The sequence below is a fragment of the Osmerus eperlanus genome, chromosome 18 (assembly GCF_963692335.1).
Source record: "Osmerus eperlanus chromosome 18, fOsmEpe2.1, whole genome shotgun sequence".
Lineage (NCBI taxonomy): Eukaryota > Metazoa > Chordata > Actinopteri > Osmeriformes > Osmeridae > Osmerus > Osmerus eperlanus.
Genome location: NC_085035.1, coordinates 156,210 through 182,777, shown reverse-complemented (window position 1 = coordinate 182,777; position 26,568 = coordinate 156,210). Strand labels below are relative to the sequence as shown.

Sequence of the window (26,568 nt, the reverse complement as noted above, 5' to 3'; positions counted from 1 at the left end):
CCTTCCCTGCACTGTACCCCAGACACCTTCCCTGCACTGTACCCCAGACACCTTCCCTGCACTGTACCCCAGACACCTTCCCTGCACTGTACCCCAGACACCTTCCCTGCACTGTACCCCAGACACCTTCCCTGCACTGTACCCCAGACACTTTCCCTGCACTGTACCCCAGACACCTTCCCTGCACTGTACCCCAGACACCTTCCCTGCACTGTACCCCAGACACCTTCCCTGCACTGTACCCCAGACACCTTCCCTGCACTGTACCCCAGACACCTTCCCTGCACTGTACCCCAGACACCTTCCCTGCACTGTACCCCAGACACCTTCCCTGCACTGTACCCCAGACACCTTCCCTGCACTGTACCCCAGACACCTTCCCTGCACTGTACCCCAGACACCTTCCCTGCACTGTACCCGAGACACCTTCCCTGCACTGTACCCCAGACAACTTCCCTGCACTGTACCCCAGACACCTTGCCTGCACTGTACCCCAGACACCTTCCCTGCACTGTACCCCAGACACCTTCCCTGCACTGTACCCCAGACACCTTCCCTGCACTGTACCCCAGACACCTTCCCTGCACTGTACCCCAGACACCTTCCCTGCACTGTACCCCAGACACCTTCCCTGCACTGTACCCCAGACACCTTCCCTGCACTGTACCCCAGACACCTTCCCTGCACTGTACCCCAGACACCTTCCCTGCACTGTACCCCAGACACCTTCCCTGCACTGTACCCCAGACACCTTCCCTGCACTGTACCCCAGACACCTTCCCTGCACTGTACCCCAGACACCTTCCCTGCACTGTACCCCAGACACCTTCCCTGCACTGTACCCCAGACACCTTCCCTGCACTGTACCCCAGACACCTGCCCTCCCCTGTGTGCGGGTGGTGTCGGTAGGGGGCTGTTACTGAAGACATCAGCACCATCTGGTTTCATGAACTCCATCGGCTCCGTGTGGCTGGGTGAAGCCAAACCACTGCAGTGACATCCATCCAAGCAAGAATATGAACACAATAGCTTCATTCATGTATGATTCAGTGTTTTGGCACGTAGCACAACCTGAAACCACCTGTTTACCGGTCAACCTCGACTGTAAATGACAACCCTAACCCAACCTCGGCAGAATGAGTTTCACATTGTCCTCCGCTGTCATCTAATGCAGTTAAGTTGTGTTGGTTCAACTCCCCGTACTCTACACTGATGCATCCCAGGAGGAGAACTTTGTAGTTTAGCTGAATCAGTTGAGGATACAGTGGAACAACGTTGAACCAAGCTTGAGTGTTCGGTGAGGCTGGACTGGAACCGCAGGAGATCTGAATCCATCTGCTTCTCTCTATCTCTGTCTCTCTATCTCTATCAAACCCAAGCCAGATTCAAACCCATGGTCGCTGCGGTAACCAGACTTATAGACGTTTCATTTGCATACCTCTAACAGCTGCCGAGCAGAAGAGGCTGTCCCATGTACCAGCAGCCCTGAGCTAACCCTGAGCTAACCCTGAGCTAACCTTAACCCTGAGCTAACCCTGAGCTAACCCTGAGCTAACCCTGAGCTAACCTTAACCCTGAGCTAACCCTGAGCTAACCCTGAGCTAACCTTAACCCTGAGCTAACCCTGAGCTAACCCTGAGCTAACCTTAACCCTGAGCTAACCCTGAGCTAACCTTGAGCTAACCCTGAGCTAACCCTGAGCTTACCCTAACCCTGAGCTAACCCTGAGCTAACCCTAACCCTGAGCTAACCCTAACCCTGAGCTAACCCTAACCCTGTCCCATGTGCCAGCAGCCCTGGGTTCTCATATTAACCAGTGACAGTGCTGTTAAAGGTTAGGTTTGTGGAAGGACTTCAACACCAAAGGATTAAGTATTGCACTGGCACAGGAGACCTGTTGAAAACCTCCCTTAAATCTAAAATGTTCCTCCAAAGGAGACATACAAGACAATACAAAGTCAAAGGTTAGGGTTAGCCTACAGCCACTCGGCACCACACTGGTCCAGTCAACAGAAGAGGACAGACTGCAGGGTTAGTACTACTGCACCATACTACTCTCATCATCATGGGAACCAGGGGCGTAGCCACGTGGTGGCCAGGGGGGGCCACGGCCACCATTGGTCAGAGAATGGCCACCCTGCCGACCCCCCCAACTTTTTTTTTCTTTTTTAAACCTTCCTGGACAGAAACGGTATAAAGCTGAAATAAATGCATTAGTATTTTTTTTATAAAGTCGTCTTATATTGGCATTTGTCACTTATGCTACAAGCCCCATATTCGCAACATGTTGGGCCACGCCCCCATCAACAGCGCAAGACACAAACCAACGTACCTGCATTCTGACAGCGCTTCAATGGAGAATAGCAGCTAACCACTGGATACCGTTAGAAAACTGCTGCTCTGAGTGATGCAGTGTGTGAGTTTCAACCCTTGTGTTATCTTCAGGTCATTCTGACCCATCAGTCATTGTGACCCACCGTCGTATTGCGACAACTTTACCGCATACAAAAACAAAGTGAAGCATTTTCTTTGAACCGTTGGGCTCTCAGACCCCCCACATTGCAAAGGTTAAAAGAAAATTATTTTTATTTGTTTTTGTATTGGGTAAAATTGGGTAAACACAACGATGGTTCGTTATGAACCTTTGGGTCATGTGACCCGAAGGCAGCACAAGGGTTAAAATAGTAGTTTTTGACAATCAAGTGCCACCCCAAATAAAAGACTGGCCAGAGCTGGCCCCCCCAGAAATAATGTCCTGGCTACGCCCCTGATGGGAACCTTTCTGGTATCTAAAGCAACAGTCAAGGAGGAGCAAGAGAAAGTTCGACCCATGAGGACAGGATCTCACATCTGTCACCTAGAGGTCAGCAGGAAATTATTACAAAACAGAAATATGAAATATGTTTTATTGGTATAAAAGAATACAGAGTGTATGTATATTTAAAAATAGAAAATGATTTACACAGTAAATATATATTCAGGTAAAAAAAAGTCCAGATGGATAGTTTACATTGAGATATACACGCATGGATAAAATACCAGTGTCTGGTGACGAACATCTCCAGCAACAGTCCTACAGCCTAAACTACCAGTGCTAATGAGGCCTCTTCTACCTCAACTTGATGAAGTTATCTGTCACATTTCACTGTACAAACCAGGTACCAGCGGCCTGCACTGGTGTACCACAGCACCTTGTGTTGTCATGCCAACATGAGACTTCATGTGAATCAGCAGTGTCAAATCAACCAAAGCAGGAAACTAGACCGAATAGAGCCTTGTTTCACTTAGTGTGAATCAGCATGTAGTGAAGAGTGTAGTGTCTGTGTCTGGTCTGTAGTGAAGAGTGTAGTGTCTGTAGTGAAGAGTGTAGTGTCTTTATCTGGTCTGTAGTGAAGAGTGTAGTGTCTGCTAACGGAATGCATCTGCATCAATATGCTGAACAGTCCACAAAATGATTTTTCCTGAGATTTTAGTTATGGTGTGTTCCTGTAGTCTATGAGTGTCTGTGGAGGCAGGGATACGTGAGGCAGGGGCAGGCATGTCTGTGGAGGCAGGGAGGCAGGGGCAGGCGTGTCTGTGGAGGCATGGAGGCAGGCGTGTCTGTGGAGGCAGGGAGGCAGGGCCAGGCGTGTCTGTGGAGGCAGGGAGGCAGGCGTGTCTGTGGAGGCAGGGAGGCAGGGCCAGGCGTGTCTGTGGAGGCAGGGGCAGGCGTGTCTGTGGAGGCAGGGAGGCAGGGGCAGGCGTGTCTGTGTTCTCAGTGATACGTGGAGGCAGGACAGCCAAAGAAGTCGATGCCAACGTAGCGTGGGTATCCTTCCAGAACCTTCCTCTCCACGGGGTCAAACTTCCAGTACTGCAGACCGTGCAGGAAATGGACATAACCTGGTAGGAGATTCAGTACCAACTCTTGAATATTGGATACATTTTACCACCAAACAGAACTATATTGAACCATAATGTGAGTGTTATGCTTTATGTTGTAAGGTATGTATGTAGGTACCTTTGTGGAAAGCCTGAAAAGAAAGGAGATTCAAATGACCAGCACAGCCCTGACTCTACCGATGCACAAACAAGGTGTTTAGTGATGTATGATGTAGTACAGTAGACCAGCACAGCTACAGTGCAGTAACAGGTGTTACAACACTGTTGTACTGGAATAAACTCTGGTAGTGGATGAGTGAGTTTGGGTGATTGTGGATATTTAAATGTACTTTCTTTTGAGGCTTTTCAGAAACTTACTACAGAAAACAGAGGTTTTTGTTTTTAAAACCATAATTCACAGTGGGTCTATGATATATCTGAGTTCAGGATTCCCTCTTGCAGTCTCACCCTGTCTGTCCTGGAAGGCAGCGTCGATGTGCGCGGGCGCGCCACTCCAGTCCTCCATGCTGCTGGGGTGGGAGGACTCCACACGGTTCTCCAGGGGGCTAAAGAGCCAGTACGCCCCAGCCCGGAACAGGAACACCTTCTGGGCCCCGCCCTCGCCCCACTTCAGGGCTGCTTGGAGGTCCGACACCGGCAGCCCCAGACTCCGCACAGAGTCCGGCCCTGTGATCCTCCTCTCAGCGTCAAACACCCAGTAACTGTCCCCTGGACAGACAGACAGGTCACACGCTAACACCCAGTAACTGTCCCCTGGACAGACAGGTCACACATTAACAGACAGACGCATGGATAGAAGATTTTTCAGGTCACACATTAAACCCCACCAGGCTGGGGCCCCCCCAAGACAAGCTGCAGGAAGTCCACAGCTTTGTGATCCTAAAGCAACAATGCTCACAGAGTCCCACGAGGAAGTCATCTTAAAATTAACTGTTTATGAATGTATTCCAACAGTCCATGCGTTTTGGAACAGGTAAAGCATGTTAAAAATCATGAAAATTATTATTCATCCATCCATCTCTCCATCTATCCTATACTATCCTTCCCTCCATTACTGGTAGATCTGAGAGCGGGAGTACCTTGGAAGAACCAAATGTTCCCAGCATTGTCCTCGTAGGCAGCGTCTAGGCGCTGGGGCAGACCCCTCCAGTGTCTGGAGGCCTGGGCGGGGTACCCCGCTTGCAGCGCCCGCCCTCGGAGACGCCAGACGTAGCCTGCCCGGAAGAAGAACAGCTCTCCCCGGATCATGGACACGGCGTCGAAGTCCGTCCTGCACGGGTCGGGCTGGGGAACGAGAGGAAACAGCTGTGGTTCAGACCCTGCAGAGGGTGAGGTAGGAAACAGCTGTGGTTCAGACCCTGCAGAGGGTGAGGTAGGAAACAGCTGTGGTTCAGACCCTGCAGAGGGTGAGGTAGGATCACATTTACATGTTTTAAACACTGTATTTAGTTATCAGATGCTTTTACCAATAGTGCATGTAAAAAGTCAAGGAACAGCCAGTATTTCAGATGGGGGTCAGATGGCTGCGAGGTTAGGGAGTTGGGCTATTAATCAGAAGTTTGTTGGTTCGATTCCCGGCTGTGCCAAGTGAAGTTGTGTCCTTGCGCAAGGCACTTCACCCTACTTGCCTCGGGGAGAATGTCCCTGTATTTACTGTAAGTCGCTCTGGATAAGAGCGTCTGCTAAATGACTAAATATAAAATGTATTTCCCAGGCACAGTGTAAAGTAACACCTCAGCTACCAGGCACAGTGTAAAGTACCATCTCAGCTACCAGACACAGTGTAAAGTACCATCTCAGCTACCAGTCACAGTGTAAAGTAACACCTCAGCTACCAGGCACAGTGCATCAATAATAATATTAAATACAGTATCATATATAGATCACTGGCTAATGACATGCAGGTAGCTTCCAGAATCCTCACCTCGCCTGTGTCAATCTCATTGGTCTCTATGATAGGGGGTGGGGCCTGGCGGGGTGGGCCGTACAGGGATTGGATGCCCTGCTTGTCATCGTAGCTGAGTTCCAGTGGGTAGGAGAAGCTGTAGAAGGGTGACATGACAGCGCCAGGCTCCAGAGAGTGCTGCAGACCCAGGACGTGGCCAAACTCATGAGCCGCCACCTGGAGGAGGTCTGTGCCTGGGGGTCAGAGGTCAAATAACGTCTTCATTTAGCAGACGCTTCCATCCAAACTGATGTAGAAATAGAGTAACAAGTTTGTAGTAACAAACTAACAACAGTGCTCTGGGCACAGCTTGCTACAGGGTTGGAGTGGTTCAACAAGAAACATGAAGACAGTGTGTGAGGCCCTATGTGTTCAGGGATGGCCTGCAGACAGTGTGTGAGGCCCTATGTGTTCTGTGTTCAGGGATGGCCTGCAGACAGTGTGTGAGGCCCTATGTGTTCTATGTGTTCAGGGATGGCCTGCAGACAGTGTGTGAGGCCCTATGTGTTCAGGGATGGCCTGCAGACAGTGTGTGAGGCCCTATGTGTTCAGGGATGGCCTGCAGACAGTGTGTGAGGCCCTATGTGTTCTGTGTTCAGGGATGGCCTGCAGACAGTGTGTGAGGCCCTATGTGTTCAGGGATGGCCTGCAGACAGTGTGTGAGGCCCTATGTGTTCAGGGATGGCCTGCAGACAGTGTGTGAGGCCCTATGTGTTCAGGGATGGCCTGCAGACAGTGTGTGAGGCCCTATGTGTTCTGTGTTCAGGGATGGCCTGCAGACAGTGTGTGAGGCCCTATGTGTTCAGGGATGGCCTGCAGACAGTGTGTGAGGCCCTATGTGTTCTGTGTTCAGGGATGGCCTGCAGACAGTGTGTGAGGCCCTATGTGTTCAGGGATGGCCTGCAGACAGTGTGTGAGGCCCTATGTGTTCAGGGATGGCCTGCAGACAGTGTGTGAGGCCCTATGTGTTCAGGGATGGCCTGCAGACAGTGTGTGAGGCCCTATGTGTTCAGGGATGGCCTGCAGACAGTGTGTGAGGCCCTATGTGTTCTGTGTTCAGGGATGGCCTGCAGACAGTGTGTGAGGCCCTATGTGTTCAGGGATGGCCTGCAGACAGTGTGTGAGGCCCTATGTGTTCTGTGTTCAGGGATGGCCTGCAGACAGTGTGTGAGGCCCTATGTGTTCAGGGATGGCCTGCAGACAGTGTGTGAGGCCCTATGTGTTCAGGGATGGCCTGCAGACAGTGTGTGAGGCCCTATGTGTTCAGGGATGGCCTGCAGACAGTGTGTGAGGCCCTATGTGTTCAGGGATGGCCTGCAGACAGTGTGTGAGGCCCTATGTGTTCAGGGATGGCCTGCAGACAGTGTGTGAGGCCCTATGTGTTCAGGGATGGCCTGCAGACAGTGTGTGAGGCCCTATGTGTTCAGGGATGGCCTGCAGACAGTGTGTGAGGCCCTATGTGTTCAGGGATGGCCTGCAGACAGTGTGTGAGGCCCTATGTGTTCAGGGATGGCCTGCAGACAGTGTGTGAGGCCCTATGTGTTCAGGGATGGCCTGCAGACAGTGTGTGAGGCCCTATGTGTTCAGGGATGGCCTGCAGACAGTGTGTGAGGCCCTATGTGTTCAGGGATGGCCTGCAGACAGTGTGTGAGGCCCTATGTGTTCAGGGATGGCCTGCAGACAGTGTGTGAGGCCCTATGTGTTCAGGGATGGCCTGCAGACAGTGTGTGAGGCCCTATGTGTTCAGGGATGGCCTGCAGACAGTGTGTGAGGCCCTATGTGTTCAGGGATGGCCTGCAGACAGTGTGTGAGGCCCTCACCCATGCTGTTGCCCACGGTCCAGCTCTCGTCGTAGTCAAAGTGGATGTCTCCCTGCCTGTGTGTCCGGGGGAAGTACGCGTGGGCCAGAATCCCCCCCGGGCCGTCGAAGGGCAGGTTGTCGCCGTGCCAGTACCTGGGGGGGGGGGGGGGGTACTGTAACATTACAGGACGGGGGGGCGGGGGGGGAGTCCTTAGTTACCAGTAGTTACCTGTTAAAGTCGATGATGATGTCGGCCTGCTCGCTGTCCACCTCTGCGAAGGTGAGGGGAGTGACGTCACTCCACACGCGCAGCGCCTCCTGTAGTACACGACGCACCTTCTCCTGGGTCATCTGCCAGGGGAAACGCACCACCCTGCACACACACACACACACACACACACCAGCATTAACACCTTCTCCTGGGTCATCTGCCAGGGGAAACGCACCACCCTGCACACACACACACACACCAGCATTAACACCTTCTCCTGGGTCATCTGCCAGAGGAAACGCACCACCCTGCACACACACATCAGCATTAACACCTTCTCCTGGGTCATCTGCCAGAGGAAACGCACCACCCTGCACACACACACACACGCACACACATCAGCATTAACACCTTCTCCTGGGTTATCTACCAGGGGAAACGCACCACCCTGCACACACACGCACACACACACACACACACACGCACACACACCAGCATTAACACCTTCTCCTGGGTCATCTGCCAGAGGAAACGCACCACCCTGCACACACACACACCCCAGCCCTACCTAGCCCTGCCTAGCACCCATCCCCTAGTCCCCCCGTCCCCCCATCCCCCAGTCCCCCCAGTCTGCCCATCCCCCAGTCCCCCCAGTCCCGTTGTGTTGAGAGAGGTCCCAGGTTTATTTATTATTATTCAGAAGCCTGACAAGCCCAGACAGGACAGCCCAGCACTGCCACATCTCTCCACCCCCAGCTGGGACCCAGTTCAGCTGTGTAAAACATTTCTGAATCACATGTCATACAGTGCTGACATCAGAGAACTGTTACTTCTGTTGTTGTCAGGGCTAGTGTGCAGTTAGAGAGTCTTACTTGTAGGTCAGGTGTGTCTTCTCCCAGCGTCCCCCGAACAGGACGAAGCGCTTGCGTCTCTGCTGTCCTCCGGAGCGCGTCTCCGGGTGGGAGGGGGCGGGGGGGTCGGGGACGCCACAGCGCCGACGCTTCCACACCCCCGTCCCGTTGACAGGAAGTGCCTTCTCCAGAGAGCTGTGGACTTCCTGCAGCGTGTCCTGGGGGGGGGGCATCCGGCCTCTCCTCAGGCTGGAGTGGGAGGTCTTCAGGTGCCAGCTCTGGGAACACAGCAGGGAACACTGGAGGGTCGTTAACAGGTTCACTCATGTTCAGATGAACTCCTCAGGATTTATGCTTCAAGCATTATTAATCGACTTCCTCTGCAGATCGGATGTTAACCCTCGTGCTGCCTGGGGGAGGGGGGGGGAGGTTGCAGGGGGTCCAAGGGAAGCTCTTAGTTCTGGTTGTGTTTGAGTCGTAATGGTCCCATTCATTCATGAATAATGATGTCTCAAATATATTTCTGATTCAACTCCTCCACTCACTACAGTAAGAACTCAACCACTAACCCTAAGCACCACGGCATCTAATCATGGATTAACTCGAGACACACATGTTGTCCTAGTGGGCTGGTGAAGGTTAGGGTGAGGGAAGCACTGACGTGTCAGACTGCAGCTGAACACCAGAAGGTGGAAGACTCAGCGAGGGGGAACTCCTGAGGTGAGACGCTGACGTGTCGTAGCAAGAGACCAACATGTCCAGACCAACATGCAGCCCTGCTGAACACCAGACCAACATGCAGTCCCTGAACACCAGACCAACATGCAGCCCTGCTGAACACCAGACCAACATGCAGTCCCTGAACACCAGACCAACATGCAGCCCTGCTGAACACCAGACCAACATGCAGCGCCTGAACACCAGACCAACATGCAGCCCTGCTGAACACCAGACCAACATGCAGCGCCTGAACACCAGACCAACATGCAGCCCTGCTGAACACCAGACCAACATGCAGCCCTGCTGAACACCAGACCAACACTAACCCTGTACAGAAATCGGGTACAGCAGTGAGTCCCACTCCTTACACACACAAACACATTCACCAACGCCTCCTCTCTCTCTCTCTCTCACACACACACACACATTCACCAACGCCTCCTCTCTCACACACACAGTCACCAATGCCTCCTCACACACACACACACATTCACCAACGCCTCCTCTCTCACACACACACACAGTCACCAATGCCTCCTCTCACACACACACACACAGTCACCAATGCCTCCTCTCACACACACACACACACACACACACAGTCACCAACGCCTCCTCTCTCACACACACACACAGTCACCAATGCCTCCTCACACACACACACACACACAGTCACCAATGCCTCCTCTCACACACACACACAGTCACCTACGCCTCCTCTCTCTCACACACACACACATTCACCAACGCCTCCTCTCTCACACACACACACACACAGTCACCAATGCCTCCTCTCACACACACACACACAGTCACCAACGCCTCCTCTCTCACACACACACACACAGTCACCAATGCCTCCTCTCTCTCACACACACACACAGTCACCAACGCCTCCTCACACACACACACACACACACACAGTCACCAATGCCTCCTCTCACACACACACACAGTCACCAATGCCTCCTCACATACACACACACACACACACAGTCACCAACGCCTCCTCACATACACACACACACACACAGTCACCAACGCCTCCTCACACACACACACACACACACACACAGTCACCAACGCCTCCTCACACACACACACACACACACACACACAGTCACCAACGCCTCCTCACACACACACACACACAGTCACCAACGCCTCCTCACACACACACACACACACACACACACACACACACACACACACACACACAGTCCACTTCACCTTCCTCCCACTCAGCCAGGGCAGGGGAATGCTAGGGTTGGTTCGCTAGCAACCGGACAACATTAGAGCACTTGATGGCGAACACCATATACTCCATATACTCTAGAACACAGACCATATACTCTAGAACACAGACTATATACTCTAGAACACAGACTATATACTCTAGAACACAGACCATATACTCTAGAACACAGACTAGTTATATTGTGTCCTAACCCTAACCTTGTATGCTTTACTATGTCACTCACTCTTGGTATATCTTGTTGATGCCAAGTGATGAGATAAGTAACTTAATATAAGATAAGTAAGTTAAGTGCCCACTCATCTCTGCAGGATTCTACATGTTCAGATATCTCTGGAGCTCTGGGATCTGGCTGAGGGGAAGGCTGGCAGCCTTAACATCTTAATCTCTCCCTTAGGAATGGCTATCCATCACTCGAGCCTTGATGGGTGAAAAAAGAGAGTATTCTGTGACCTGTCTGGCTTAGCTGACTGAAGGAGAGAGTAGTAGGGGGGGGGGGGGGGGGTTGGGGGAGAGGAGAGGAGGGTGAGGAGAAGGAGGAGAAAGAGGAGAGGGTAGGATGTGGGGGATAGGGCAAGAGAGGGAGGAGAGTTGAAGAGGAGGGAGGCGGAGAGGGAGGAGGGAAAAGCAGAGGGAGGAGGGAGCAGGGGGAGGAGAGGAGAGGAAAGAGGGAAGGAGGAGGGGGGTGGAGATGGGGTTGCCATGTTTGGCAAAGTTAATGGAAGTTGTAGTAAAGAGTGTTCAAGGAAGACCAAGTGCCTAATCTCTCGCTCTCTCTCTTCTCTCTAGTCTCTCTCTCTCTCGTCTCTCTCTCGTCTCTCTCTCTCTCTCTCTCTCTCTCTCTCTCTCTCTCTCTCTCTCTCTCTCTCTCTCTCTCTCTCTCTCTCTCTCACTCACTCGTTTTTCTAAGCTATGTTGTGCTCTCCCTTTTCCTGTGTCAGCAAACTCCAGAGTTTGTTATCCCTCAGCAGATGCCAGATGACTTGCCCCTGCCTGCATAATCTCCTCCTCCTTGCCCCTGCCTGCATAATCTCCTCCTCCTTGCCCCTGCCTGCATAATCTCCTCCTCCTCCACTCTGTCAACAGCACCGCGCAGCGGCTCACGTCTCACAGCGGAGTGACGGAGACAACACCGCGGTGAAGACAGCGAATCCCCAAACTAACATTTCTCTCTAGCTTCTGCTCAGGGTAGATATCAGCTGAACGCTCTGAGACTAGGGGTTTAGAATTACTGAAAAATTACTTAATTATAATATATCTGACAAATTATAAGTAAAGTCACACAGTCACATAACGCGCAGACATCGTCCCATTTTGCATGAACTGTGGTTGAACTGGACAGTTTCAATGAGGGACTAAGATATGTGGTCAGTTTTCTATTTACAATCATTTAAGAATGCAGTTAAAGAAATGAATTTAACATGACCATGAGCAAAATTGAGATACATGAGATACAATATCACCATAAGACGCAGTATCAATAACACTGTAAAAACAAACTTACACAATATGCACGTTTTTTCCGTTTTTTCTGTCTTTTGATAAGCTTCTTTGGTTTATCTGCAACAGCCGTTTTATCGGGTGGCATATAGCCCTACCTAACTCAGAACTGTCGCCAGGTGAAATTATTCATCCTGTAAAAATTACTCCTGTGCCAATAGTATACAATATAGTGTACATATATATATATATATATATATATATATATATATATATATATATAATAGTATACAGTATACAATAGGACGTAGCCGACTGAAAGACAGTTTTTAATCCACAGATTTGCTGTGGCAATCTTGTACAAATGTAACAATTTAACAATCAAAATACACCAAAGAAATGTTCTAACCAATTAACCATGTGAAAATGCCAATGTCAATCTGCGCATTTGGGTTGTTATCAAAGTTCACTCACCGCCTCCCTGTACCTGTTGGTAGTTTTTCCCGCGGGTAGCGGCACGGAATAAGCGCAGTGCAGGAAATGCAGAGCAAGGATGCTACAGACGAGCCGTGGACCCAGCATCATGTTTAGAGATCTGGCGGACTGTCCGTGAAATCTAGCACACTGTCCGTGTGCATCCAGCCCGCAGACAGAGAGCGGGAGACGGACGGCGCGCTGGAGTCTGTGAATGACGGGAAATATCTCGCGGGGGATTTTATACTTGCAGATTTCTTTGTTCTCTTCAAATTGCACTTCTTTATGGACAAGTTCGCAAGCGCTCACGTGATTTAACCCCTTCCTGCTCCACATGCGCCATTAGCTGACTATTTACTTCGATTACAAAATATATAGGGTACAAACGAATTAAATAATGCCAAAAGCGTTTAACCCCGAGGACCACAAGCTTTCTTCCAAATCAGAGAAGACATTTGGCATGTATGCCATCGGGGCCGGCCCTGGATGCCATGGACATCATCTCCATAGAGATCTTTTTATTTGACGATTTGGTTTCATTTAGAAAAACAGTTTTATTCAGCTTTTTATAAATCTGATAAATGCATCTTATAAGTAAGGTCGTTGGAACAGTGCTGTCTTAACCTACCGCTGTCATTGTCCCAGGCTTTACTTAGGCTAAGCATGCAGTCGGTTTTGGGGATGGGAGTGAGTAGGAGGGGAGAGTAGGGTTGTGGGGGAGAGAAGGGAGTAGGAAGGGAGAGACTCGGGGGTGAGAGAAAGGGGTAGGAAGGGAGAGACTCGGGGGTGAGAGAAAGGGGTAAGAGGGGAGAGACTCGGGGGTGAGAGAAGGGGGTAGGAGGGGAGAGACTTTGGGGTGAGAGAAGGGGGTAGGAAGGGAGAGACTTGGGGGTGAGAGAAGGGGGTAGGAGGGGAGAGACTCGGGGGTGAGAGAAGGGGGTAGGAGGGGAGAGACTCGGGGGTGAGAGAAAGGGGTAGGAGGGGAGAGACTCGGGGGTGAGAGAAGGGGGTAGGAGGGGAGAGACTCGGGGGTGAGAGAAGGGGGTAGGAGGGGAGAGACTCGGGGGTGAGAGAAGGGGGTAGGAGGGGAGAGACTCGGGGGTGAGAGAAGGGGGTAGGAGGGGAGAGACTCGGGGGTGAGAGAAGGGGGTAGGAGGGGAGAGACTCGGGGGTGAGAGAAGGGGGTAGGAGGGGAGAGACTCGGGGGTGAGGTAGGGTGGTCGGTTATTGTTCTGTTGCTGGTCAGCAGATCTGATTGTGTGGATAGGGTTAGCGTTGGGACAACGTGGGACATGAGGGAGAGATAACCTGCTATTATTGTACTAGCTGAATATTAGATGTATTTTTGCAGTGATGTTAACATGCTTTATTGCTAATAGGCAGAGCCAGACTTTGTAAACATTAGGGGCTTATACAAACTAATATACCCTATACTCACCCTACCCCTACACACAGGCGTCCTGACCCCATGTCCTCCAGCTCCTCACCCTACCCCTACACACAGGCGTCCTGACCCCATGTCCTCCAGCTCCTACCCCTACACACAGGCGTCCTGGCCCCATGTCCTCCAGCTCCTCACCCTACCCCTACACACAGGCGTCCTGACCCCATGTCCTCCAGCTCCTCACCCTACCCCTACACACAGGCGTCCTGGCCCCATGTCCTCCAGCTTCTCATGGTCCAGACTTCTGTCTCCCTTATTAAATACACACACACACATACTAATACACACAGACATACATAAATACACACCTCTCTCGGACCCCCTCTCTCCACACTGGTCGAGGAACACAGGGCCTGACCTCTGACCCCCTCGTGCCCCATAAGGAGACACTTAGGGTCAATTATCCGCAGAGTGGTCGGGGGACACAGAGGCAGAGCTGTCTGCCTTAATCGCTGGCAGATTTCCATCAAAGAGCGTTTTATGTGAAGAAAACTACAAAGTAGAGTCACCTCAAATGACCAGGTGGCTCTTAAAAAAGAGAAATGACAGTGTTAAGGGACCAGCTTTGTGTCCATTTTGCCAGTTTGTTAACAAAGACTCCAAGGTGTGTAACTTTATTTGTATATTGAAACATTGAATAATCTATTTTTAAAAGTAGATTTTTTATCATACCATAGATACTTTTGATATCCTTACTGGGGCACTTCTAATTACAAATGTACCCACCATGGAAGTGTTTGTCTCTTACACAGATACACACACACACCTAGACACATACGCACTCACGCACACAGATATATACGCACACACACAGACATACAAGCACACACACAAACATACGCACAAACACCTGAGATCAGAGTAAATGTTGTAGTACAGATGTCCAGGGAGGAAGAAGCACAGGGGGTTTCCAAGAGTGACTCAATGACTCAAACAGCTGTAGTTTACAGATGTGACGGCCTATCAGCCCTGTATTAAACTATCAGCCCTGTATTAAACTATCAGCCCTGTATTAAACTATCAGCCATGTATTAAACTCCCTAAAATATTTTGATGAGACAGATGTATGTCGCTGTCTTGGTCTGTGTCTTGGTGTGTGGGTCTGCATCAAATACCCCTTTTTGCTCTGTTAAATTGCTGCACCAGTCCACACTTGACCGGTGGGGATCTCATTCCATTATGACTGTAACTGTTAGCTGCTCCTGGCATTCTCTAATCCCTGCTCTCCTCTCTCTGTCCCCCCCACACACATCCCTTGTGGTGTGGGGGGTTTGAGTTGTCAGCACCTGCCTGGTCGTCGGTCGGCCAACGCTGGACCTGGTCGCGAGTCTCCCGGTCCTGTCCTACATCTATAAAGTTGAACAATGGATTTTGGTGTTTCAAAACCCATCGACACTGTATGACTATGTTTAGCCTGTGTTCTGCTCCTCTCTCTCACCAATTGTCTCTGGAGGAGGGGATCCCTCTCTGAATTGCTCCTCCCAAGGTTTCTTCCATTTTTTCTCCTGTTGAGATTTTTTCTGGGAGTTTTTCCTTGTCTTCCTTGAGGGTTTAGGTTGGTTGAGGGGTAGTTCTATGGGCCTATGTGAAGCCCTCTGTGACATGCTTGCGTGTAAAAAGGGCTATACAAATACATTTGATTTGATTAGATGTACTGAAGTGTTTCTGGTAGTTTCATGTAACATTACAGTTCTCTGTTTTCACATGAATACTAATATCCTCCAAGTTTTGCACCTCCTCTCATAACAAACACCCTAACCCTAACCCTACCCCTAACCCTAACCCTAACCCTACCCCTAACCCTAACCCTAACCCTAACCAGGCTCCCCCAACCCTGCTCACACACACACAATGTAATTCTAACCCTAACACTAATTCTAACCCCAAATCTTTACCCACGAAAACCCCAAAAAAGCAACTCAAGTTGTCCCCTCAAGGTCAATGTCTTTCTTAATTTACTATCTTTGTGCTGACTGCTTCTTGTACTATCTTTGTGCTGACTGCTTCTTGTACTATCCTTGTGCTGACTGCTTCTTGTACTATCTTTGTGCTGACTGCTTCTTGTACTATCTTTGTGCTGACTGCTTCTTTTACTATCTTTGTGCTGACTGCTTCTTGTCTCATGTTTTACAGATGTTCCTTGTCCAGAGTTACTCATTTCCTGCTAGACACGCTCTGGGAACATGATACTGTTACTGTTCAGCTTGCTGCCTCTCTCATTATCCAGACTGAGTCATGCTCTCCAGGGAGACCTGTCCATTAAAGTCCTCTATGAAGCCTTTGAAGCTTCACAGTCCTCTATGAAGCCTCTATGAAGCCTCACAGCCAGTCCTCTGGTGCACCAGATAAACCCTCTCCAGGCCTCATGACCTTTGAGGTCTGAAACCAAAGATTTCAACTGCAGTGTTTCATGTAAAGCTCAAACCAGCTATACTTTTATAATCAGATTAACTTGAATCCTTTGTATGTCACAGTGAGCGTACAGCACGCTGTTCTGGCTGTATCTTGAAGAACACAGGCTGCATTTAACACTTATCAACACAATAGTAATGTTGATTACATTTCAATCACAATACCTTGCAATTACATATGCATAACATATTATGAAATGCTTCTCCTAACAAAGCAGCCTGAGAGCGCCCTCTAGAGGTGGACTAGCCCCAGCCAACATGGGCTAACTGCGCATGTCGCCTACTGAACCATAGAAAGAAAGACATGCGTGTCAGTAAAATATTATACTTTTATGTCGGGCAATAAACCAAATAGGTCTGATAGCTCTCAATCAGCCTTTGTCCACTGAAAAGGTTGTCAGACTGCGCCAGGTAATAGCTCAGTATCTATCTAATGTCATGTATTCATTTACCAGAAGCCTTCACCCCATGCCGCACGGATCTCACCATGCAGAATACACACACAGGCCACTCTCTGTTAGGGCGGACCGACCCAATGTTGCAAGTGTGATTGGAAGTGTGACTTTTTATTTGAACTCTTTAAATAACTCAACTAGCGTCTTATCCGATTACTTTGTGTAATCGCATTACATTTAGCCTACGTTGTCCTGACCTGTTATACGCACTATAGACCGTGGCAGAGAAACATCTAGAAGTTTGTATAAAAAATAAAATGTCAATACAAATAGTGTTTTACTATGCAGAATTATTAGCTGACATGCTCAGGCAATAAAACAGTTCGACAATGTTAGTAAAAAGTAAAGGTCCACAGCTTGCTTTAAAGTGTTAAAGCCAAACACATGCGCAGTTGGGAGCCGTCCACACAAGGTCAGACACACGTGTGCTCACTGTCACTCTCGAGCCGCTAAACCCAGGCGCTTCCAGACGAATCTTCAAGAAACGACGGCAAGTTTATCCTGACAGAAGACTTCCATTTTTAAATAATATCTAGTTGTTTCAGCGATGGCGAGGGGAAGCCGCAGTCGTCCTTCAGCTCAAGCTAGGTATGTTTGTAATGTAATAATTCCAGAACTGTCTCCAGACGCCGGTATGCAGTCTCTAATTATGGCGGCTGTTTATAAAAGCACATTCAAGCACACTTACGTTATTTAGGAAGATCAGAGTAAATACATACTTTCACTTAACTATGTATTATGTTATGCATATATAATGTCGCTTATACGACTTTAAACTCCCTTTTAAAGTTGAAGTGTAATTTTTCAGGTCTTGACCCCAAGGCCAGTGGGTAAAGGGTCAGAGATGGTTTAGTCTTGAGTGTCAGAGTAGTGGTTATGTCATTGTTTTATCATGTTTTCTTTTAATGTTTTATGTGCCATCAGCCTGCCAGGAACTGCATAGGAAAAGTAGCTGCTAAATCTGGCACATTTACATGATGGACCCAAGTTTCCATGATAATGGATGTGGATTGTTCCTTCTTATATAAAATAAGCATCTACTGTAGGCAACAGAAGAACTATCCATCTTGTTGTTTGATATAAATGGTTACAATCCGTCTTCAATTTGAGATTAGTTGTTTGATGTTATCAATGTACCTCATCCAAGATGGTGTCTGTTACGCAGTAACTAGCTGACGACAGACCAGGATGATGTCATGTTACATCAGTTAGATAAGCTCAGCAGATCTAGTTGTTCTAGATCTAGTGTCCTCTAACCCTAACCCTCTCTTTAGAGGTCATGCTTTGCCAGACTCTAAGTACATACAGTATGTTAACAGTGGAATCAAATAATGTATTTATTAGCATTTAGCAGACGCTTTTTATCCAAAGCAAAGTCCAGGGGGGATTTTACCCTGCCTATGCAGTCAAATGCTCTTCCACTGAGCTATTCCAAGCTACACAAACTATACCGAGCTATAAGAATCTGTAAGGAACTATACCGAGCCATAATAAGTTATACCTACACCTGTGTAGTATCCTTCCTCTAAAGAAACCCTTCTGTGTTGTTCTCTCATCAGCTCTTCCAGCCCGCCTCCGTCCTACGCCCCGGCCCCCGCCCCCCCGGCCGCGCTAGCCGCCCCGGCCGCCCCCCAGCAGCCCGGCCTCATGGCCCAGATGGCCACCACAGCAGCGGGCGTGGCTGTGGGCTCTGCCGTTGGCCACGTGGTGGGCAGCGCCCTCACAGGAGCCTTCAGTGGAGGCAGCAGCAGCCCAGAGCCAGCTAAGCCCAGCACCACCTACCAGGTCAGCAGGGTAGCTAACCCTAACCCAGCACCACCTACCAGCAGGGCAGCTAACCCTAACCCAGCACCACCTACCAGCAGGGCAGCTAACCCTAACCCAGCACCACCTACCAGCAGAGCAGCTAACCCTAACCCAGCACCACCTACCAGCAGGGCAGCTAACCCTAACCCAGCACCACCTACCAGCAGGGCAGCTAACCCTAACCCAGCACCACCTACCAGCAGAGCAGCTAACCCTAACCCAGCACCACCTACCAGCAGAGCAGCTAACCCTAACCCAGCACCACCTACCAGCAGAGCAGCTAACCCTAACCCAGCACCACCTACCAGCAGAGCAGCTAACCCTAACCCAGCACCACCTACCAGCAGGGCAGCTAACCCTAACCCAGCACCACCTACCAGCAGAGCAGCTAACCCTAACCCAGCACCACCTACCAGCAGGGCAGCTAACCCTAACCCAGCACCACCTACCAGCAGGGCAGCTAACCCTAACCCAGCACCACCTACCAGCAGGGCAGCTAACCCTAACCCAGCACCACCTACCAGCAGAGCAGCTAACCCTAACCCAGCACCACCTACCAGCAGAGCAGCTAACCCTAACCCAGCACCACCTACCAGCAGAGCAGCTAACCCTAACCCAGCACCACCTACCAGCAGAGCAGCTAACCCTAACCCAGCACCACCTACCAGCAGAGCAGCTAACCCTAACCCAGCACCACCTACCAGCAGAGCAGCTAACCCTAACCCAGCACCACCTACCAGCAGGGCAGCGTGCCATCTGCACAGATCAGACAGATCAGCACAGATCAGACAGGGAAGGTTGACGGTGTTCCAGTGAAGGGTAACAGTGTTCCAGTGAAGGGTAACAGTGTTCCAGTGAAGGGTAACAGTGTTCCAGTGAAGGGTAACAGTGTTCCAGTGAAGGGTAACAGGGTTCCAGTGAAGGGTAACAGTGTTCCAGTGAAGGGTCACAGGGTTCCAGTGAAGGGTAACAGTGTTCCAGTGAAGGGTAACAGGGTTCCAGTGAAGGGTAACAGGGTTCCAGTGAAGGGTAACAGTGTTCCAGTGAAGGGTAACAGTGTTCCAGTGAAGGGTAACAGGGTTCCAGTGAAGGGTAACAGTGTTCCAGTGAAGGGTCACAGGGTTCCAGTGAAGGGTAACAGTGTTCCAGTGAAGGGTAACAGGGTTCCAGTGAAGGGTAACAGGGTTCCAGTGAAGGGTAACAGGGTTCCAGTGAAGGGTAACAGTGTTCCAGTGAAGGGTAACAGTGTTCCAGTGAAGGGTAACAGGGTTCCAGTGAAGGGTAACAGTGTTCCAGTGAAGGGTAACAGGGTTCCAGTGAAGGGTAACAGTGTTCCAGTGAAGGGTAACAGTGTTCCAGTGAAGGGTAACAGGGTTCCAGTGAAGGGTAACAGTGTTCCAGTGAAGGGTAACAGGGTTCCAGTGAAGGGTAACAGTGTTCCAGTGAAGGGTAACAGGGTTCCAGTGAAGGGTAACAGTGTTCCAGTGAAGGGTAACAGGGTTCCAGTGAAGGGTAACAGGGTTCCAGTGAAGGGTAACAGGGTTCCAGTGAAGGGTCACAGGGTTCCAGTGAATCAATCTTTATTTATATAGCGCATTTCATACCAGGAGGCAGCACAATGCACTTGTGAAGGGGAATGTTCCGGCTGATGTAGCTGAAGCGGTGTTTGTGAAAGGTGGTTGGTGAGTGCAAGGACCCTGGTTCAAACCCCAGAGTGAGACAAGGAAGCAATAGTGATGTGTGACAATGACACCAGTTGCATGTGCATGAAAATATGTTTTTCTAAGGTCTGGATAAATATCTGAATGTCCAACTTCCTGTCCAACTTCCTGTCCAACTTCCTGTCCAACTTCCTGTCCAACTTCCTGTCCAACTTGCTGTCCAACTTGCTGTCCAACTTCCTGTCCAACTTCCTGTCCAACTTCCTGTCCAACTTCCTGTCCAATTTGCTGTCCAACTTGCTGTCCAACTTGCTGTCCAACTTCCTGTCCAACTTGCTGTCCCCAGGAGCCGTCGCGGCCCGCGCCCCCCCCGACTGGGCCCTGTCACTTTGAGGTCCGGCAGTTCCTGGACTGTGCCACCACGCAGGCAGATCTCAGCCTGTGCGAGGGCTTCAACGAGGCGCTCAAACAGTGCAAATACTCACATGGTAAGACACCGTGTCTGTCTGAGCCAGGTCACCCATAAGTTGAAGGAAGCAACAATGTAAATGTAGACATTAGACAAACTCATAACTATACTTATTGTTAATCAGTAGCAATGAAAATGTTTTATGGTTGGCAAGCATTGTGGTTTTAAAGTTAAACTGATTACTTTACATTTGCTGTCCCAAGATAATGACCTTGTTAGGTTTATAAGGGATAATTTGTCTTCCTGTGTTTGTAATTATCTGAATTATTGATTATTGTTTACATTTGTGCTTTTTACTAAAATGTTGACAAAAATAAAACTTTGCATAGTCAGAATTGTAGTATAACTATATGCAAACTTTTTGGGGATCTTTTTAGGAGTTACATCCCTGGTGTAAACGTCAACACCAGACACCGTTACTAGGCAGCGAAACTGTACCATGCAGATCACCTGGACAGAAGCCACAAGCCAGGAACTAAACTCTACACCTTCTGTTGTGACCAGGAAATATACGCTAGTCTGTGTGACCAGACTCTTTGTTTGTTGATATAAGAATGTATGCTGTGTGATGTTTTGCTAAAGTATGTGAGAAAGTGAAATAAAGAGTTGCTATTTACTGTATTTGTTCATTTGCATGGCAAAGTTAGAGAATGAGAGTGATACATGATTGTATGCTACTTTTAACAACAATATACAATATCTACAATTAGAAGAGTGTCATTCTGGGTGAAGGCCATTTAAAGCATTGATACTGGATACATTCCTAGCCTTACTGATGTGCTATGGTCACAGGGGTGCTACACTAGTTGTCTACAAACATTGATCAAATACACCTAAAATTATTATTTCATACGCACAATGTGTAGATTTAAACTCAAAATCCTATTCTGAAGAACAGAATCATAACCTGTCTTAACCTAACTTTAAGAATTAACCTGGATGACATCAAGCGTAGCGACGCTAAGAAGCCTGCGATGAAGATTGTCCAATCAGAGGTCGAGAGGGATGGGCGTTCCTCTGTTCACCAATGAGCATGCGAGGGTTCCAATCGCTTTCCGGGGCATTGTAAGAACCGCTAGTTTTGCTGACCTTTTCCAGATTTCACACTGTTCTTACCTTCAGACACTCTTCTGAAACCCGACCAGAACCATGCCCTTCATAGATTTAGAAAGCAACTTACCTGCGAGCAAGTTCTCGGAGGACTTCCTGAAGAAACTATGTTCAATGACAGCTGCCGCTTTAGGAAAACCGGAAGATGTGAGTATCTTTACAGATGGAATGATTGTTACTCTTGACAGCTGTCTAAAAATAGGCTATCATCCCCTTACACATATAAAAGTATTATTTGCCATGTCTTCCCATTTAAAATGTCTTCCCATTTAAAATGTCTTCACTCTACAATGTTAATCGAGTTGAATAGAGAAATACACCGCATAAAAGTTGCAACCTTGAGGTTTTCGGAGTGTTGTTGGACAGAGGTGTTGTGTTTTTCAGAGAATGATGTTGGTGGTGAAACCTGGACTGCCGATGCTCATTGCTGGATCTTGCTCCCCGTGCGTGGTACTATCCGTGTCTGCCATCGGTGTCACAGACACGGCCGAGAAGAACAAGGACCACAGCGCCAAAATCTTTCAGTTCCTAACGGGAGAACTCGGACTTGGAGAGGACAGGTTAGTACGTTGTCTTATATCGTCCCTATGTTGCACTCTCCATAAACGGGTATGGCTGTTAATTAAATGAACATTTTACATTGAAAGTTTTTTCGCTAATAATGATGTAGTTCTCTCTGTCAGATGTGTTTCTAACTTAGAACTATGCACTAAACTATGCAATAAAATGTCAAATGAATGCTGAGTGTACAGCTATGTGTGTATTCTGTATATTGAGCAAATGCTCCCTTGTTGAGTATGAAATCTGTGATTTGCCAAATTACAGCATCACTCCTCTACAGCAATAATTTCATTCTCGCTAAGTTTTCAAAATAAACCCATTATTTAGGCCTTTGTCCTGTCGCATCCATGTTGATAGTAGTTAAAGTTGTTACTTTTGGGGAGTTTTCCACCCCTCTTTAACTGTAATAGTAGTCTTCTAACAAACTTGGTTCACCAACAGATGATTTTCCTAAGAAGGGTGTGGGTTGTTTCCTACCCAGGGGCATGCTCAGAGAATCATGGGAAGATTACCCAGTCTGAGTGTTCCTACCCAGGGGCATGCTCAGAGAATCATGGGAAGATTACCCAGTCTGAGTGTTCCCACCCAGGGGCATGCTCAGAGAATCATGGGAAGATTACCCAGTCTGAGTGTTCCTACCCAGGGGCATGCTCAGAGAATCATGGGAAGATTACCCAGTCTGAGTGTTCCCACCCAGGGGCATGCTCAGAGAATCATGGGAAGATTACCCAGTCTGAGTGTTCCTACCCAGGGGCATGCTCAGAGAATCATGGGAAGATTACCCAGTCTGAGTGTTCCTACCCAGGGGCATGCTCAGAGAATCATGGGAAGATTACCCAGTCTGAGTGTTCCTACCCAGGGGCATGCTCAGAGAATCATGGGAAGATTACCCGGCATGTCCTGATAGAGAAACTTAATTGGGCACGTTTTAGATCTGTATGTGTAGCAGCTCATTAAGCACAACCAACAGGGCTTCACAGTGAATTAAAATGACTTATAGATGTTCTTAGATATTCTATATGGCCCTATATATTCCTTACCATTTGCCCTTGCCTGTTTACCCTGACCCTGCCTGCAGCCTGCCACACTCTTTTACAAGGGGAATTATTGTCTCACTATTATTGTCTCACTCAGAATGGTAAAATGTACATCTGTACTTCCATCCTCCAGGGTTGTGATCAGGTTCTATGCGTTGGAGCCTCATCAAGTTGGAAAGAAAGGAACCGTGATGAGCTTCCTGTAGAAGTTGCAACAGCTTCAGCAGTGTCAGTGGGAAGGAAACTGAACTGAATTAAATTACTAAATCAACTTGTTTTGTCACTAAGAGATTTGATCAATTAGTTTTCACATGAACCATGGCAAGTGTGTTAGATTTTTGATCTAGAATATTTAACCATCAAATGTATTGTTGATCATTTGATGTAGCTTAACGTTGTTTATTTTTGGGATGAAACAACTTAATATATTTTGTATATTTGTTCAATATGTATGAATTGAGGAATTGTTATAAATGAAATGCAGAGTTTGAAGGGATGATACTGGTCATGCGTGAAGTACAGGTACATAAAACAACAGTTCTTTGACAATAAGAAGGATGTGGTTTATTGGAATCCGATTAATCTGTTGTACAAATGAACCTTTCAACCATAACCTTTCAACCATAATCTCGGTATTCAGAAGCTCATGTTCCCTCCTAGGATGTCTTCTCCAGATCTTCTACCAGGTAAGGGTCAGATGTTTTTAGAACCTGGTAGAACTCATCCTGGGCTTTGTTTCCCTTCCTGGAGATATTGGTGAGGAGAGCATGGTTCTTTTTGGTTGAGGTGGATTGGCTTTCGATGTCCTCTCTCTCCTCCTCATTCAGGATATTCTTGCTCTCCAGACCCCTCAGAAGGGGTGCCAGGCTGTTGATCCTGATCTCCAGCGCTGCTTTGTGTGTCTTCAGGAAATCCCGTCCAAAGGGCTGTGGAGGGGGGCCTGGGTTCAGGGCAGGGGCTGCAGCTAGGGTCACTACAGAGAAACATACATGTAGGCATCACCACAGAGAAACATACAGGTAGGCAGGGAAGGGGGGTTAGGGGTAGGGGTGGAAGTTGTGGAAGGATAACTTTTAATATTTAACCCTTGTGCTGCCTTCGGGTCACATGACCCAAAGGTTCATAACGAACCATTGTTGTGTTTACCCAATACAAAAACAAATAATTTTCTTTTAACCTGTGACACAATGACTGATGGGTCAGAATGACCCGAAGATAACACAAGGGTTAAGGTCAAATACAAAAATCAGGTGCTTCACACAATATGGCATATTGCAGCTACACAGTCATTTTAGAGGAAAATGTACTCTTGTTGCAGAGTTAAGCTATTTCTACTATATTTTGTGTTTATGTAAACTACGAAAATGATATATTCACTGAATTTACACTCGTTTTATATTTTATATTATATATTTCACTGAAGTATGTAAATACATCAAATTAGTAATGGCGGCAGAATCGAAACTTGAGCAACATTAGTTGGGGTGGTGCTATTTACTCCCACACTAATCAGGAAATAAATCATTTTAACCATCAAATATGTGTAGTTACATAACTTTTTTCACACTCACAGTGTTGCTTACAAGTTTAGAAACCACATGAGCTACAAGGACAGAAAAGGAAAAGTGACTAAAGGGAAGACTGATCCGTCAGCATTTCCGTAATTGTAATGTTACCTCCATAAGCCTTTCGAAGCTTCTCAGCAAGATTGATTTGTTTCATCCTCTCAAGGATGAGAAGGGTGATTTGTACCGACCCCTCAGGTTTGTAGTGCTGCTCCATTTTATCCACCACGTCTGTCCTGTCGGCGGTTTCTAGCTGGCTCACTGGGATGGCGGGAAATCCGTCAATACCATTTTTCAGATGCCACTTAAATGTTTTCAGATTATCTGTGGTTAACTCGTCCAAGATATTCAGCAGTTTCCCACTGGCCATTGTTGAGTTCTAAACAAAACATAAAACGGCTGTCATCAATAGTTGAATGTTCATTGTGTAGTCTACTGGGTATATTTTAGTTAGTGTAAACGTATTTAGAACAATGCGATTGAATACAACTGAAAGAACTAAACATTTTTACAACTATTTTTACCGTAGCCTGCAACGTCTTTAGGCGACACACCACCAATGCTTTCACTTTCTGTGAGTCGTTACAGTCCATCAGGAAGTCCACTGTCTGCGCGTGTGTGTGAGGAAGAGAGGAGAGATTACCTCTTGTCTTTTTCTGCATGTAGTATGTTGTGTAGTAGCCTATCACTGTCTCGACTGCAACCACTAAATAGTTAGATGTTTCTAAAGACATTTGTTGCACTGTACTATGTAGGCTACTAGACTGATATTGTAGTTGAGATAGTTTTATTGTTGCACCGTGCCTGAGATGTGATTATTCTGCACTGTGCTGCCTGATAAATACAGACCGTTCCTTGACTGACCACCGAAATACTGTTAATTTACTTCTGATCCTTGATTTCCTGCTATGTACTAAATGCACTATTATTATGTAGCTTTTGGTACAAGGTAAATGACAAAAAATGACCTATGGTATCTCCACCTATGGTGGAGAGGGTGGTTCCTGCAGTAGGTGGTGGAGAGGGTGGTTCCTGCAGTAGGTGGTGGAGAGGGTGGTCCAGATTATCCAATATGGATAATAGTTTCTTCAGTGTCCTCTCCACCACCTTTTCCAGACTGTCCAGTTTGCAGCCTAAGCTGGAGCCGGCCTTCTTAACAAGTTTGTTAAGTTGGTTGGTGTCTCCAGCTCCAATGCTGCTCCTGTTTTCTAAAACATTAGAAACCTAAAAACATTTTTTTTAGGTTCTGATAGCATTATTCACATTTTAAGGTAGGTTGAGTTGTAAGAGCGCTGCCCCTCAGTGTAAGATTGAGAGATCGAAATCTCTGAACACGTTTTTGTGGAATATGCTAAATGAATAAATTATTATTTGATAATGTAGACTCGCGGCGAAGGTTTTGGAACATGCTTTTGCAACCGGGAAAGGGATGGCCATTTGAATGATGGCAAAACTAGAGAAATATGTATT

At 48.1% G+C, this 26,568-nt stretch overlaps 4 protein-coding genes across 5 annotated transcripts; 2 read left to right on the top strand and 2 right to left on the bottom strand.

Annotated features, from left to right (window-relative positions):
- Positions 1 to 2,892: 2,892 nt before the first annotated feature.
- On the bottom strand, positions 2,893 to 12,837 carry mmp11b (matrix metallopeptidase 11b). Of its 2 annotated transcripts, XM_062484105.1 has the most exons (9): positions 12,580 to 12,837; positions 8,712 to 8,968; positions 7,858 to 8,001; positions 7,648 to 7,781; positions 5,807 to 6,021; positions 4,962 to 5,166; positions 4,330 to 4,590; positions 3,709 to 3,882; positions 2,893 to 3,628 (listed from the first exon to the last, which is right to left on the bottom strand). In XM_062484105.1, the coding sequence occupies exons 1-8, from the start codon at positions 12,688 to 12,690 to the stop codon at positions 3,755 to 3,757; spliced, it is 1,455 nt and encodes a 484-aa protein (XP_062340089.1). In that variant the 5' UTR covers positions 12,691 to 12,837; the 3' UTR covers positions 2,893 to 3,628; positions 3,709 to 3,754. The 2 variants fall into 2 exon arrangements, with proteins under 2 accessions (XP_062340089.1, XP_062340088.1); XM_062484104.1 differs by having other exon boundaries at positions 2,893 to 3,882.
- A 4,450-nt stretch (positions 12,838 to 17,287) lies between these two features.
- On the top strand, positions 17,288 to 21,441 carry chchd10 (coiled-coil-helix-coiled-coil-helix domain containing 10). Its single transcript, XM_062484233.1, has 4 exons — positions 17,288 to 17,477; positions 18,449 to 18,674; positions 20,703 to 20,844; positions 21,203 to 21,441. Exons 1-4 carry the CDS (start codon positions 17,437 to 17,439, stop codon positions 21,220 to 21,222), a joined length of 429 nt encoding a protein of 142 aa, XP_062340217.1. The 5' UTR covers positions 17,288 to 17,436; the 3' UTR covers positions 21,223 to 21,441.
- A 446-nt stretch (positions 21,442 to 21,887) lies between these two features.
- ddt (D-dopachrome tautomerase) lies at positions 21,888 to 23,804 on the top strand. Its single transcript, XM_062484234.1, has 3 exons — positions 21,888 to 22,082; positions 22,320 to 22,495; positions 23,667 to 23,804. The coding sequence occupies exons 1-3, from the start codon at positions 21,975 to 21,977 to the stop codon at positions 23,737 to 23,739; spliced, it is 357 nt and encodes a 118-aa protein (XP_062340218.1). The 5' UTR covers positions 21,888 to 21,974; the 3' UTR covers positions 23,740 to 23,804.
- Positions 23,805 to 23,884: 80 nt separating this feature from the next.
- On the bottom strand, positions 23,885 to 26,065 carry LOC134038700 (apoptosis-associated speck-like protein containing a CARD). The gene is made up of 4 exons (XM_062484232.1): positions 25,966 to 26,065; positions 25,623 to 25,822; positions 25,210 to 25,477; positions 23,885 to 24,506 (listed from the first exon to the last, which is right to left on the bottom strand). Exons 2-4 carry the CDS (start codon positions 25,758 to 25,760, stop codon positions 24,190 to 24,192), a joined length of 723 nt encoding a protein of 240 aa, XP_062340216.1. The 5' UTR covers positions 25,761 to 25,822; positions 25,966 to 26,065; the 3' UTR covers positions 23,885 to 24,189.
- Positions 26,066 to 26,568: the final 503 nt, after the last annotated feature.